General features: G+C 43.2%; 1 protein-coding gene across 1 annotated transcript in view; it reads right to left on the bottom strand.

Annotated features, from left to right (window-relative positions):
* Positions 1-15,746, bottom strand: part of CHST11 (carbohydrate sulfotransferase 11) — a 315,182-nt gene that overhangs the window by 177,028 nt on the left and 122,408 nt on the right. The window contains exon 2 of the mRNA XM_043968734.1: positions 1,587-1,672. Coding sequence (XP_043824669.1) covers positions 1,587-1,672 — 86 coding nt within the window. The remainder of the gene's footprint in view (positions 1-1,586; positions 1,673-15,746) is intronic.

Genomic DNA, 15,746 nt, shown 5'->3' with positions numbered 1-15,746 from the left:
AAGATTATGTATATCAAGTTCTTTGTAAACTTTATATAAATGTCAGCTATTTCTTTTCTAATTTGAAATGGATTTTCAAGCATTTGTTTCATTTGATAAAGGGGAAAAAAATCAAACTAGACAGCTTAAACCCCAAAGTAAATGGTGCAAGGTAGAGCAGGGAAAGAAAAGGTCCTAAATTACCTACTTTATTCAGATATCTGTACTAAAACAAGAAAACTGCTTAGTGCTGTGGAGACCCGGTCCCAGCAAAACATATATAATAAGGGGGCAGCTAGGTGGCGCAGTGGACAGAGCACCGGCCCTGGAGTCAGGAGTACTTGAGTTCAAATCCAGCCTCAGACACTTAACACTTACTAGCTGTGTGACCCTGGGCAAGTCACTTAACCCCAACTGCCTCACTAAAAAACAAACAAACAAACATATATAATAGAAAGGAGTACCAGAGGAAGCAAGAGAGAGAAGTGATTATTGAAGTCCTGTATCTATCCCCCACACACACACACACACGCCCTGCCCACTACAGGTTTGGCACAATAGAGAGGGTTCTGGGATTAAGTAGCTATGATGCCTAGGTGTCCTTCATTTCTAGATGACCTTTGACAGGGAAAAGTCAGATATCAAGGGGCTTTGGGGTTGGCAATAACTAAGTGGCTAAGCTTTAGACTTTCCTTCATCACTTTCAAAGGTTTTATTTTTGTTTTCTGTTTGGTGATGGCCCATCTAGTATTAATAAATACTCTAGCAAAGTGAAAACGAATGGGAAAGACAGAATCCAAACTGCCCACAAGATATGGCTGGGCATCTTTAGGGTTAATCATCATGGCTCTAGGGCCCCCTAATATTGTTCTCACTCCCTCTACTTAGGGGCACAGAGGGGGCTGGGATTTATTCATCACAAAGAGTAACTCTTTTCATAGTCAACAGGCACTGGAAACGTTTACTGCCTTGTTAAAGCTACATTGAGGCAGATTTATTAGGATAGTCACTTAACAAAAAGCCCCAACACGCAAATAATTGAGCATTGCCAAATGTGCTGAGTGAGGTATAATTCAATGGGTACTTGTTAGATTTTAGAATCAGATGGAGAACTTGCCCACATGAAATTCTTCCTCCAGCCCTCTGATGGAAGTAATGTTCCCCCAAAGCCTCAGCGAAGCAAGTCCAAGTGATGGAACCACTCTATGAAACCCCCAAATTCCTGTTACTATATTTTCCCAGCAGTCTTGGAACCAGTCTATGCAACCCCCAAATTCCCACTGCTATGTTTTCCCAGTGGCCCTTGGAATGGCAACTGTCGATTTGACCTGACTTGTCCAATCCCGGCCTCATCTGACACATAAGTAGAACTCCAAACCTAGATAAGCCACCAAGTTCTCAGACATTTCCTTTTTCAGTTCTGGCCACAAAGATCCATTCTATACAGCAGAATGCTAGTAAAATGAGACCCAACAAGGAAGAGAATTTCTGCTTGGCAGAAGCAAATTTGGAATCCAAACAGGAAGCCACCTTTAAATCCTTCAGCAAGAAGTATCTAATCTGGAGGCACAAAGACTAGACTGTGGATGTCTTATCAAAGGACTTACCTGAGTTGGGTTGTAGAGTTCCTGAAGCGGGCTCCGGGAGCCCTTCCGACAACAGATGTCCATTCCAAAGGGATTCCTTCGCATGACTGAGAAAAGAGAGAAGATGGGACTCATTAGCAGTGAAGAGCACAAAATAGATTATTTTGTTAAAAGAGAAAAGGAAAACAAAAAGAGAATTAGGCAATGAGAGCAAGAGAGAGGGAGGGGGGGAAGGGGGACAGGAGGGAAGAAAGATATAATGGCTACCACCCAGACTTTCACTCTCAGAGTTCCAGCTGTTTGGTTCCTCAAGGCCACAGAAACTGCCAGTCTTTCCCCCTATTAATTAATGACTAATATAATTAGTGACCTAGGACATGCTAGGATGGCATCATCAAAGGGCAGGTGACAGCATCAAATTCCAAAGTTACTCTACTGCTTGACTTTTGCTTCATTTTTTGTTAAACCACCATATTGGACAAAAAGGACCCAGGGATAGCAAATATATGGGCATGGTGCTCTCTTGCCCAATAAACTCCAGTGACTTCCTAGTACAAAATCAAATACACACTACACTGTCATTTAAAGCTCTTCACAGTCTGTCTCCAACTTATCTTTCCAGGCTTTCTATACATTAGACCTCCTCAACATCTTATTTGCTTGTAATTCTGTCACCAGGGATTGGCACAGAATAAGCATTTATTAATAAATTCTTTTTCATTCCTTAATTCACTTGGCAGCTAGAATGTCAAGCCCGGAGTCTAGAAGACCTGAGTTCAAATCCAACCGTAGGCACTAACTGTGTGACCCTAGGTAAGTCACTTAACCCTGTTTGCCTCCATTTCCTCATCTGTAAAATGGGGATAAGAATAGTACCTATAATACCACCACTACCCCATGGTTGTTGTGAGGATACGAGGAGATAATATTTATAAAGCACTTTAATACAGTGCTTGGCACATAGCCAGTGCAATAGAAATGTTATCTATCATGATGGTGACAATGATGTGTTACTTTATGGTCAAGTGAAGTTGCTCTTTCGGCTATTCCTTATACTCAACACTCCATCTTCGTACTGCCTAGAACTTCCTCTCTCTGTCCTCCACCTCCAAAGCTGAGCTCAAGCACTACAATTTCCATGAAACCTTTCCCCTTCCTAGCTGCTAATGCCTCATCCCCACCTCATATATATATTTTTATATACTTATTATTATTTTATACCCCCATTACCTCATATATATTTTATATACTTATTATGCACACATTGTCTCCTGCTAGTAAACAGTGAGTTTCTTGAGGGGACTTGGGACTTATATTTTTGTCCCTGCATCCCCAGTGACTGACACATGTGCTTAACAAACGTATGTTGACTGACTGATGGGTAGAGATAACATTCGTGGTAGATACAGCCAAGAAAAATTTCTATTCTTGGCAAGAAGTGCACCATAAAGGAGATTCTACAAGCAATTGGGGATTAGGGTGGGGGGCTGGAATACAAATTCTACTGATGACAAAGAAGGCATCTGGCCTAGTCTCACCTCTCTAGTCACAAACTTGCTTTATGACATAGAGTATGGCACGTTACCTCTCCTGAGCTCATTTTATCAACTGGGAAATAGGACAATAACATCTGTATTGCCTTTCTTGCTGTACTATTTGAGATCATAGATTCAAAGCTATAAATGAGCCCAAGCCTCATTTTGCAGAAGAGGAAAGTGAGATGCAAAAAGGTGAAACAATTTGCCCAAAGCCATACCAGGAATGGAGTCAGGATTTGAATTCTGGACCTCTGTCACTTAATCCTCTGTTTTTCCCTCTGTGCCACACTATTTCCTAGTCCATAAAGGAACACATTGTTAAAAATAGAAGGGTCCTTAAAAGCCATTGAGTCCAATCCCTTCATCTTACAGATGAAACAGAGGCACCAGGTGGTTTAAGTGTCTCACACAGGGTCACACAGTCAATGTCTGAAACAAGATTTGAACCTAGATCTTTTTCATTCCAAGCTCACTATCCAACACTACTCAATGAATGCTTACTGAATGCAACCAAATAAGACAGAGAAGTTATGGTCACTGTTGGCAGAATGGGGTGCCCACATGGATGAGTAATTCCACATTGGCATTTGTTTAGGACTTGGCGGTTGATAAAGCACTCCCTACAAAAGCTCTCCCAAGAGTTTGCCTTGTCGGTAAAAAATATATTCTCCACATATCAACCAGCCCTATGAGCTTCTCTAATTTATAATTGAAAAATAAGAGCAGGGAAGGGTAGAGAAGGAAAGCTTTAACCAAACATAGTATATAAAAGTCATTAGGTTTTGAACAGCCAGGATTCAAAACACTAGTTCTTTGTTCCTCAACAGTCACCCTGGAAAAGAATAATTCCACTGTTACTTTCCTTTAAATTTATTGCTTTGCTTTTTCATTTCCATGAAAAATGAGGTAAGCACCCCCCGTTTCTAGGATGGGACACAAGGATGCAATGGTTGTTCTTTGGAGAAATACCAGACATGGAAGCTCATGCCTGGAGTCCTAGCTGGGGGGAAAGCTGATGTTGGTGGAGCTGGAGCTCCAGAGTTCTGAGATGCGGGGTTTAACCCAATTCGGTATGGGCACTAAGTTTGATATTAGCGTAGTGAGCCCCTGGGAATGGGGGCCCACCAGGTTGCCTATGGAGAAGCAAACTAGCCTAGGTTGGAAAAAGAGAATGTCAATGGGAGTAGAGTTTGACCCATGCATGAGCAGCCCTTCCCTGCACTTCCAGACTGGAACAGATGGAAGGGAGGGAAGGTGGGAGGGGAGAAAAGAAGAGAGAGGAAAAGGGAGAAAGGAAGGTGGGAGGGAGGAGAGGAAGGAAGGAGATAAGGAAGGAAGGAAGGAAGGAAGGAAGGAAGGAAGGAAGGAAGGAAGGAAGGAAGGAAGGAAGGAAGGAAGGAAGGAAGGAAGGAAGGAAGGAAGGAAGGAAGGAAGGAAGGAAGGAAGGAAGGAAGGAAGGAAGGAAGGAAGAGAAAGGAGGAAAGGGAGGGAGGGAAACACTGGCCCTTTCTTCTTTGTGCACAGCACACTCCATTCCCTCTCATTGCACCTTTGCACTGTCCATACACCATGCCTGGAATGAGGAGTCATCTCTACCTTTTTAGAATCTTTTTCTTTCTTCAAGACACAACTCAAAGACCTACCTTCTACAGGCTTTCCTTATCCCCCTCCCCAGCTGCTAGTGTTCTCTCTTCCTGATTACCTTTTATTTATCTGTATTTATTATTTTAATATTTATTCCATATCAACTGATATAGGTACATACTTATCATCTTACCCATTAGAATACAAGCTCCATGAGAAAAGGGATGGTGTCATTTTTTGTATTTGTATCCCTAGCACCTGACACACAGTAGGTGCTTAATAAATGCTTGTGGAATGAACAAAATAGCAGGTACCATGAAATGGAAGATTATACTCATGTCATGTGAAGTTTCACCCACCAAACACCAGTGGATTCCATTCCCCCAAAGATGTCAGCACCCAAGGAGATGAACAGCTACTATGAAAACTCATCCACGGAATCTGTTAAATCAGATTTTACAAGCAGGAATGCTATTTAATCGGTTTATTTTCCTAATAAAAAAGGATTTAAAAGCCTTTGCCTGTGGGAGGTCTATGCTGGGAGCCTTCCACCTATGGTCTTCCTCTTTCTGCACTCACTTTGGTTTGACAGTCTCCCCATTCAGTTTCTTCTCTCTGGGGATACTGTCCCTCTTCAACTCTGTCTTGGAATCCCAGGCTTCCTTCCAGACTCAGCCCAAGCATTACTTTCTGCAGAAGGCCATTCCCAGCCCCCTTAGCTGCTGGTGCCTGCCCCTCTAAGGCTACCTTCCATCTGCTCTGTATGCATCTTGTACATACTTCTTGTCTCCCTTAACAGAATGTAAGCTTCTTGAGGGCAGGGACTGGTTTTTGCTTTCTTACTTAATCTCCTCAATGCCTAGCACAGTGACTGGCACAAAAGAAGTCCTTAAAAAAGTTTGAAGACTTATTGATCCGATCTTCATTTCTAGCATTCCAGATACAGAAAACCAAGCACTGAGTAGATCAGAAACCAGCAACCTATGACAATTCCCTAAGGGATCGTAAGCTCTTTGAGGGCAGGGACTCTTGGTTTTTGTCTCAGTATCTCCTGCATCTAACACAAGGTCTGGTTTTTTGTTGTTTTTTAAAGCTAGAGCTGTGGTTTCACTGATAAAGGGAATTCCCAGTAAGTAAACTCCATTTACCAATGCCAATCTCTAGGTCCTACTCTGCAACTTATAGTCAGTTAGTCTTAGCTGTCTGGGGCACAGAGAGCAGGATCGCACAGCTAATAAATATCAGAGAAAGAATTTGTAATCCAAATCTTCTGACTCCAAAACCAGAGCTCTTTACCTATCCCACACTGCCTCACAATCTGTCCTTGGTCGCATTTATTTTGTTTTGTTTTGTTTTTGTGGGGCAATGAGGGTTAAATGACTTACCCAGGGTCACACAACTAGTAAGTGTCAAGTCCTGAGGCTGGATTTGAACTCAGGTCCTCCTGAATCCAGGGCCAGTGCTTTATCCACTGCACTACCTAGATGCTCCCCTTGGTCACATTTAAAAGGTATTAGGGCTGGGATTCAAACCCAGGACTCCTGATTCTATATTCAACCCTAGGTGTCTGTGATATTCAACACTTTCCATTGTGTAGCTAGGATTCTAGCTATACTATCTAAAAAATCTAATGAGTGGTCACCAATAAATTAGAAGCTTTAGCAAGAGTTTAGACTTTTAAAATATTTATTAAGGAGCATAAGAATTTGGTGAAGAGAGAAAGAGGCCTGGATTCAGCTATCTCAGGGAGCCAGCGTCTCCTGCTCCTCTCCCCCTGAGGTCCTCACAAAAGAGAGGGAGAGAGTGAACCTCGCCCCTTCTTCATCCCATTAACCTCCAGTGAAACTGGGAACATTCCATCCACATGCAAACACAACTCCAAGCTAATTGGCTGGTAGCTTTGATAGACAGTACCCACGAGCAAATGTCACTTCCTGACGCCAAGGAACTGACCTTCCAAGCCACGTGGCTTGCCCTCAGATGCCTTCTCCTCATGGCGGAGCTTTCCTACAGTAACTCTCCAGTAGGTGGCATCACTCCAATTGTCACAACTGTGAACCAGAAGTCAATCTGACCATCCTTGAATGTTAGTTCAAGCTACTGCCCTACTGTTCTGAACTTCTGAAGGACAGTGAAACACCCTCTCAGCCTCATTTCCACTCTTTGGACTTCATCTTTATATCTCACCAGTCTTCTCACTCTGGTGCTTCTCACTCTGCCCTTCCAGCTCTCTTTCACCATGCATGAGTTTCTTCTTTGGCCTCCATTTTGAGGCTGGCTATTCTTCAGTTACTGGTAATTTCTCCCTCCATCCTTTATCAGTTACTTTTTATGTGTGGTCTTCCCCTATTAGAATGTAAGTTCCTTGAGGGCAGGCATTCTTTTCTCTTTCTCTATGAGTATCTCCACACTCAGCATGATGACTAAAGGCTTACTAAATGCTTATTACCTAGATACCTCCACCCTCTTTCCTCTCACCCACTTAACAAATTTGTCATTCTTTCTACAGCTGATGGCTATGTCATAGGAAATAAGGCAGACCCTAGAGGGGCTGTTCCTATAACCTAATCAAGGAATCACAGAATGTCACAGCTGGAAAGATCTTTGGATACAGTGTCAAACTCTCCATCAATAAAAAGTCCAAGGTCACTGCCAAAAGGCACCCCCCTCCCCAAGATACACTAGAGATATCTATCAGTGTTCTTTCCACTGCCTTCTAACACCCCTCTGGGTCATTCAGGTTTATTGCTTTTCTCCCTTCTAAACTCCCATCAATAAACTTGAAACATATCGATTTGCATCCCATCCCTCTGGCCCAGCAACAGCATCCTGGCATCAGGCAGACAACAAAAGGACAGTTAGTTAGGCTCCGAATACTGCTTTCGTGAGCCCTCTTGAGTACACCTATCACTACAAAGAATCCTTCGCACTCCAATTCTCTTAATGGACCATTTCACAAGAGCACAGAGGAAGAAAGCCCTTGGGAATCTGGAGAGTCATCTTAAGAACTGAGTAATCCCTGGCCCCTCTCTACACGCACAAAGTTCAGTGATTAGTGCTAGCTAGAGCTGGGACCTGAGCCCAAGTCTTCTGACTCCCAGGTTAGTCCTCTTTCCATTGTACATGCAGCCTCTGGATCCGATTAACCCCCTCTTCCACCACCACCAATAGCTCCCCTTCCTCCCAGATCCTGCAATACCCAAGAGAAAAGCAGGGCCAGTCCAGCAAAAAGAGCTGTGGCTCCCAAGTCCAAGAACCTGGGTTCAAAACCCAATTCCTACCTATACAACCTGTGTGACTTTGGGGAAATCATTGAGCTATTCTGGGTGTTTCCTCATCTCTAAAATGAAAAGGTTGAACTAGATTGTCTCCATGGTACCTTCTAGCTCTCAATCAGGAGTTCTTAACCTAGGGTCTGAGGTTTTAGGATGTTTGTTAGCATTTGAGAACAATCTGCCAATATCATTGGCTCCCTTAGTAATTCTATGTATTTTATTCTGAATGGAGGTGGGAAGACCGCCTGGGCTTCCGCAGACTGACAAAGAGATTCATGACACAAAGAAGGTTAAGAACTGTTGGTCCAGGGGCAGCTAGGTGGCGCAGTGGGTAAAGGACCAGCCCTGGATTCAGGAGGACCTGAGTTCAAATCCGGCCTCAGACACTTGACACTTACTAGCTGTGTGACCCTGGGCAAGTCACTTAACCCCAATTGCCCCGCAAAACAAACAAAAACAAAAACAAAAACAAAAACACCCAAGGAACTGTTGATCCAGATCTAGGATCAGATTCTTGTACAGGTCACTTAAGCTTCAGCTGCCTCAATTTCCTCACCTATAAAATAAGGGGGTTGAACTAGATGCCTTTTGAGGTCACCTCCAGCTCTAGATTTATGATAATATAATTGAGGCTTGGTACATAGTAGGTGCTTAATAAGTGTTTATTGATTGATCTATAAAATGAGGGGGTTGGAGTCAATGACCTCTGAGGCCCCTTCCAGCTCTAGCCCTGTGCATCTGTCTCATGTTCTTCGGTATGAATCCCCCCCAAAGCTTGGCAAAACAACAGCACTGAATTCTACCACAGCTGCTGGCTTTTAACTGATGTTAAAATACCCTGATCTGCTGAGAGCCTGCAGATAATTACTCCCAATTCCAGACCTAGAAGGAGGAAAAGTGGCAATTTTCAGTGGCAGGGATGATTTGACCCAACACAGAGATGGAGGGTGGTGATGTCCTGTCTCCCTATGTGCTAGCCTCTCTACATAAAGTCCTCTGGCAGAGGGAGGGAGAAGGTTGGCCAAAGCCTGTTGGGTTACATGAAGGGCAAATGATAGACAGTTTCTCAGAGATGGCAATAATCCTATGAGGGGAAAGATATCTTTGACCTCCCAGGGCCATCTCCAATCCCTCCTCCCACTCTCAGTGCCACCTCCTCCACGAAGCCTTCCCTGATCTGCCTTATCCTTGCCCCTCCCCCAGCCTTCTGTACCTCATCTAGGTAACAAACACATTCTAGTTCAAGTATCTCCCCTGTTGGAGAACGATTTTCTCAAAGGCAGAGGCTATGAATTACCGTGGAGCCTAGCAATGGGGTCCTGTACATGGTTTGATTAAATTGAGTCAGAGAGAATGCCTCAGAGTACTGGAGTTCTGGGTTCAAATCTTACCTCTCACCCTTACTGGCTATGTGAGCCTAGACAAATAATTTGCCCTCTTAGTGCCTCACTTCCCTCATCTGCAACGTGGAGATAATAATTTTTGTAGCCTCCAATCACAGGATGGTCATGAGGTTCTCAAGTAAGATGTGTGCAAAATACCAAATGGTCAAGTATTATATGTCAGTTCTCATTACTCTAGAGAGGATTTCAGGCTTCTATTGTCCCCCATGTGATGACTTTAAAAAAACCTTGGGCAGGTGGTAGGCAAACTCTCTTATATATCACAACTGGAGCTATGAATTGGTTCAGCCATTCTGGAAATCAACTTGGAAATATGCTAAAATATCAGTAACATTAGATCCAAAGATCTCATTGCTGGGTATGACCCCAGCAGGTCACTGACAGAAGGAAAGGCTCTATATACACCAACATATTTCCAGCAGCATTTTTTGTGGTAGCAAAGAACTGGAAATAAAGCTGATGGGGGAGGGAGGAGTGGTTGACACTTGAACCTCACTGTCATCTGAAAAGATCCAAAGAGAGAAGAGTGCATGCGTGTGCATGCACACACAGAGAATTGGGTAAAGAAATACATATCACTCAACAGAGAAACAGGAGGGAAAGAGGAGAAAGGAGGACAACAGTGAGGGTAGATTTTGGGAGAGATCAGTTCTAAGCAAAACCAACTCTAAGGAAAAACAAAAATATCGATAGTTCTGTTTGCAGTGAAAAACGACTGGAAAGAGAGGGAGTGCCCTTCATTTGGGGAATGGCTGAACAAACTAGTATATAAATATGATGGAATACAACTGTTCTATAAGAAGTTGTTTCAGAGAAACCTAGAAAGATTTGTATGAACTGATGCAGAACAAAGTGAAAAGAACCAGGAGAACAGTTTGTACAATGACAATAATACAGTGGAGACAAACAACTGTGAAAGACTTGGGAACATTCATCAACACAATGACCTCCCAAGATTGCAGAGGGCTCATGATGAAACATGCTATGCACCTCTGGATAGAGAAGTGAAGGACTCCGAGCACAGAATAAGACTTTTTGACATGACCAATGTGGACATTTGTTTTGCTTGACTATACATGTTTAGAACAGAGAAGAAATAAAATTAGAAAGAGAAGATGCAATATAGTCTGGTAGAAAGTTAACCGACTTAGTTTTAGTCCCAGTCATGCAACCAACTAGCCAGGTAACTTTGAGCCATTTGCTGCCTTTCTGGGCCTCTGTTTCCCCATTTGTAAAAGGTAGAACTATGATTAGATAGATCCCCAAGGTTCTTTTCAAGTTCTAAAATTCTATGATTTGAAGACAGACTATACTGAAAAAGAAAACAGGGACTCAGAAAGGATGGTTCATACTGCCCTAATAAGAAAGAAATCTTGAAGCTTCATCAGCATTCAATTAACAATTGATATTCAAGAGAGAAGGAGGCTAGACCTGGTGAGGACACAACTGGGTACAAAGAGCATAGAACAGAGAGGCTGGGCTGCATAAAGGAAAGTGAGGAGGTAGGGGGAGGAGTGGGAGAGGGAAGAAGAATCTGGGGAGATTGTGAAAGAGAATGCATTGCTGGGCAGGGAGATAGGATAAGTCCTTTGTCATCAATAACCACACCTCTGGCAAGGGAGTCCAAATTTGCCAAAAGGAAAAAAGAGAATAATGGAAGGTATAGTTGGAAGCGACCTCAGAGATCATTGGGTACAATCTCTTCATTTTTACAAATGGGGAAACTGATGCATAGAGGTTAAATGATTCCTAGGGCCACACAGCTACTAAATATCTGAGGCAGGATTTGAATCAGGGTCTTTTCTTTTTCTTTTTTTCAGGATCTTTTAAATTCTAAGTCTAGCGCACCAGCCACTGCATACCACTGCCTCTGAGCTCACGAAGCCGAGCATCTGAGTTGTATGGATGAAGAACTGAGCCCAGAGAGGTTGGCTCACTTACCCTAGTTCACACAGCTAGTTAAAAGCAGAACCTGATTCTTAGCCCAATTTTCATTAGGCTGTAAAAAAGCACAGAGGTCCAGAAAAGAAAGAAAAATGGAGGAAATAATCCTACAAAACCGGGTACCTCACTGCAGACAAGCAAAGTTGGACTCACGTGTGAACAGACTTGATGGATTCCTATCTAATGAGATGTCAAAGGTACCAGGAAGGAGCCTGTTCTGAAGATCTCTCCCCCGCCGATCTAGCCTTCATATAAGAGCTTGAAATAGTGGATGGGGTTCTAGATTTGGAGGTGGGAAGATCTGGGTCCCAATCCCTCTCAGATACTTATCTCCTTTGTGACTTTGCTCATTTTCCTCATCTCCAGACAGACTAATTGACTTCTGCAGTTCTGATCTTTGCTGTGTGACCTGGAACGAGCCCACGAACTTCCCTTAGCTTGTTCTTCCCACGGCAAAATGAGGGGGTTGGATGAGATAATCACTGAGGGCCTTTTCCCATCTAACTATAATTCCTTGATCTGAACTTTTCCCATTAATGATGACACCTCCCAGTATTCCAATCCCATTCTGAAGCCTCATTGTGGTGGGGAGGAAAGCCAGGGTTCCCTAAGGCTATGTTAGAAAAGGGCAGACTCTTGCAGGTCTTATCGAGCTGGAAAGATGTCTAAGATAGGACTGCGATGGTTGTCATATCCATCATCCAAAGACAAGTCCAGCCACTTCATGGTGGTTCAAAGCATGAGAGGACTGGGAATTTCGAACTACAAGGGACCTTTGAATCTGTCTAGTACAAGGGTTCTCAACCCAGTGTCTGAGACCATGGGTTTTCAAATATGTGTGTATCACGATTTCAATAGAGTTCTTTTCTTTTGGGAGCCTATGTATTTCATTTTAGCCATTAAAAAAATCTTCATCTGAGGTGTCACCATACTGCTCAAGGGGTCCATGACACAAAAATGGTTCACGATCCCTGGTCCATCCAACTCCCTTGTTTTCAGGGGAGGAAACTGAGGCCCAGAGAGATGACCAGTCATACAGCTAGTAAGCATCTGAAATAGGATTTGAACTCAGATCTTCCTGCCTTATAGTCCCGCACGCCACCTCCACCAGAGAATAAAAACTGGTGGAAATGAATGAACAATTCCTTAAATAAAGAGAGTCCAGGTCTTCGAATCAAAATGTGAAACCATTCCTATAGGATCATTTCAAGGAAAGGGCTCTGTGAACCTGAAACTTCTTAGAAAAACACGGTGATAGAATTTGTTGGTTTTTTCTTTTCTTTTCTTTTCTTTTCTTTTCTTTTCTTTTCTTTTCTTTTTTATGAAGCATATATTATGGTCAGGGTCCTGTGCTAGGTATTGGGGATGCTAAGGGACATAGGACATAGATCCTTTCCTCAAGGAGTTTGCAATCTAATAGGGAGAAAATTAGGAAAATCATCTTATTGGAATGTGATGGAACAGCGAAGGTGAGAAATGCAGAAAAGGAGGTCTCCCTGTGGAAATAGGAGAGGAAAAATCCAGTCTATCTGGGCCAGGAGCAAAGAGCAGCAACACTGACCAGACTTTGGCATTTGACGTGCTAGAAATGATAACAATTCCAGCAGGTGGACCCTGGGAGGCTGAGTGGAGTTTGTTTCTGCTGCTGGTTAGTTAGCCTGTCAATTTTTCCAACCCAACTGGAGATGCGTTCCTTACCCAAGTAGTCATACCATTATATCAATGTATTTCTGGATTCACAGGACTTCAAAACTCAGAGGGATCATGGTGATTTGAGTTACTTGTACCAGAATGTGGTCTAGAACTTGTATCTAGAGAAGCAGATTGGACCCTGGGCTTAGAAATGGGAAAACCATGGGTTTGAATACCACCTCCCTCACAGACTGGCTGCGTGATCCTGGACAAGTCATTTAATTTCTGTGGGACCCATCAATTTCATCCATAAAATGCTTGGATTTTATGTCCTTGAGGGTCACATAGAGATCTAAATCTTCAATCCTATGTGCTCCTGGCCCATAGACCAGCCATCTTTCCACCACACCACCCAGACAATTTGTGTTGTCTTTTGGTTCTGTTCCTCACTCACTTCCCAGGGTTTGCAGCTCTTGCTAGCAAAAAGTGAAGGACCATTCATTCGTTGGGGGTGTCTGAAGAGGTAATTGTCAATAAACGGGCTGGATGTCAGTATAGGAGAAGGAGGACTAAATTTAGAGTCGGAGGCTGTGGGTTTCGATCCCAGTTCTTTAATTTGCTTCCTGTGAGACCTTTGGCAAACCACTTGGGACTCGGTTCCTTCATCTGTAAAATGAGGGAGTTGAGCTAGATGCTCTCTGAGGTCTCTTCTAGCTTTAAATCTATAATCCTGCAATGACAGTGGCAGGATGCTATACCTATCAAAGTGCTTAAGTATTGAACAGGATGTCTTAACCTGGGCTCTGTGAACTTGGTGTTTAAAAATATATTTTGATAATTATATTTCAATATAATTGGTTTCCATGGTCATCCTTCATATTTTATGTTATGCACTTAAAAACATATTTCTGAGAAGGGGTCCAAAGACTTAAATAGACTGTTCAAGGGGCCCATGTCACAAAACAGCTTAAGAACTCCTGGCAATGGGCAGCTGGGTGGCACAATGGATAGAGCACCAGCCCAGGAGTCAGGAAGACCTGAGTTCAAATTTAACCTCAGATATTTGACGCTTACTAGCTGTGTGACCCTACGCAAGTCACTTAACCCCAATTGCCTCACCCCCCCCCAAAAAAAACAAACAAAAAAAACAAACAAAAAAACAAACTCCTGGCAAAGAATGCTAAATATCAAGTGTTTCAGTTGATTTAATTCAGTTACTGTTTATAGCATACCCAGAGGCCTTTGGGCAGTATGGTACCCTTCAGAACTAATGCTATCTCCTGAATCTTTCTTTCCATCTCAATTAGCAGTCCCTTCAACCTTCCATCCCTCTAGTACATCACCAATTCAAAGAGCTTCTCCTAAAGGTAATTAATATCATGGGCAGCTTAAATCTGATGTCCCAATTGGGGGAGCACATTATCTTTCCCAGGTTTTTCTGAGAAATTAATGATAGGAGGAGAAGATGGGCCAATCCTACAAGCAGATAATGAAGGACTCCGGTGATACCCTCAAAATAGCAGGAACTACTCCAGTCCAGAAAGTAGAACTCACGTGGCAACTTCATTGGTGGGAAGCACGGATAAGACCTGCACAGCATGGGCAATGTGTATCAGTGGAGGGAACATTCACACCAATGGGATCACAGAGTGATGAGTGGCCTGTAAAGGCCCGTGAAGGATGGTGGGTGACTTGTTTGGCCCTTGGAGGCTATAGGTTTATTCATGAAGCCCTCAGCCCCATTGGCCAGGCGAATCCCCCAGATGGAAATACGTCAGCAGCAGAGAGGAGTGAGGACATTCAGTTCTGAACTCCCAAGAAAGGATGTCACTGCGCTTTAGTCCACGACAGCTTTCTGAGATTGGTGATCAGGAAAGCCATCCTTGGAGTGACTTTAAATACTCAGCCTTAACAAATTAAGTCATAAAGTATTTTAGCTGTCATTGGGAGAATTGACCATGGGGCACATCAATCCAAAGTGACAGCCTCTGAGACGACACTTCCCCAGCTATCAGAAACCTCTTCTTTCTCTGACCGATGGCAGGGAAGTGTTCACAGTGGTCAGAGCTAAAGTGAGCGGGATTAGAGAACTGAGGCCCAGAAGGGGATTAAGTGATTAGCTGAAAGTCACACAGGTTATTTTTAAAAAGGGCTTGAATTTAGGTTTTAAAGGTCTTTTCACTCTTCAACTCTGCCTCCATATTTCTTCTAAGAAATGATCACATTTTGAGAAGAAATAGTCATCTGGCTGTGTTCCTGAAAAGACAGCAAGGGAAATTTGGACTGAGGTCTGTGGACCCATAGGCAGCCAGGTGGGGAAGTGGATAGAGCACCGGGCTTGGAAATAAGAAGACTCATCTTCATGAGTTCAAATCTGGCCTCAGACACTAAAAGCCATGTGACCCTGGGCAAGTCACTTAACCCTGTTTGCCTCTATTTCCTTATCTGGAAAAGCAAATGACAACCACACCAGTATGTGTGCCAAGAAAACCCCAAATGGGATCAGGAAGAGTTGGACACGTCTGAAATGATGGAACAACAAGTGTGGGCTCATGGAGTTAGGGCTAGAAAGGACCACAAAAGCCACGTAGCCCAAACCCCTCATTTTACAGCTAAAGAAACTGAGGCCAAGGGTCATTAAATGACTCACCCAAAGTCACGCAGGTACAAGTGGCAGAGCTCATATTAGAACCCTGGCAACCTCAGACTCCCAAACCAAGGCTCTTTCCCTGCACCATATAGCACTCCTTGGTGTTAGTTTGGGTTGAAATTATTTTGAAATCTCTTGAGGATTTAAAAAAAAAT

The sequence above is a fragment of the Dromiciops gliroides genome, chromosome 5, assembly GCF_019393635.1.
Source record: "Dromiciops gliroides isolate mDroGli1 chromosome 5, mDroGli1.pri, whole genome shotgun sequence".
NCBI lineage: Eukaryota > Metazoa > Chordata > Mammalia > Microbiotheria > Microbiotheriidae > Dromiciops > Dromiciops gliroides.
This window is presented reverse-complemented; position numbering and strand designations above follow the sequence as displayed.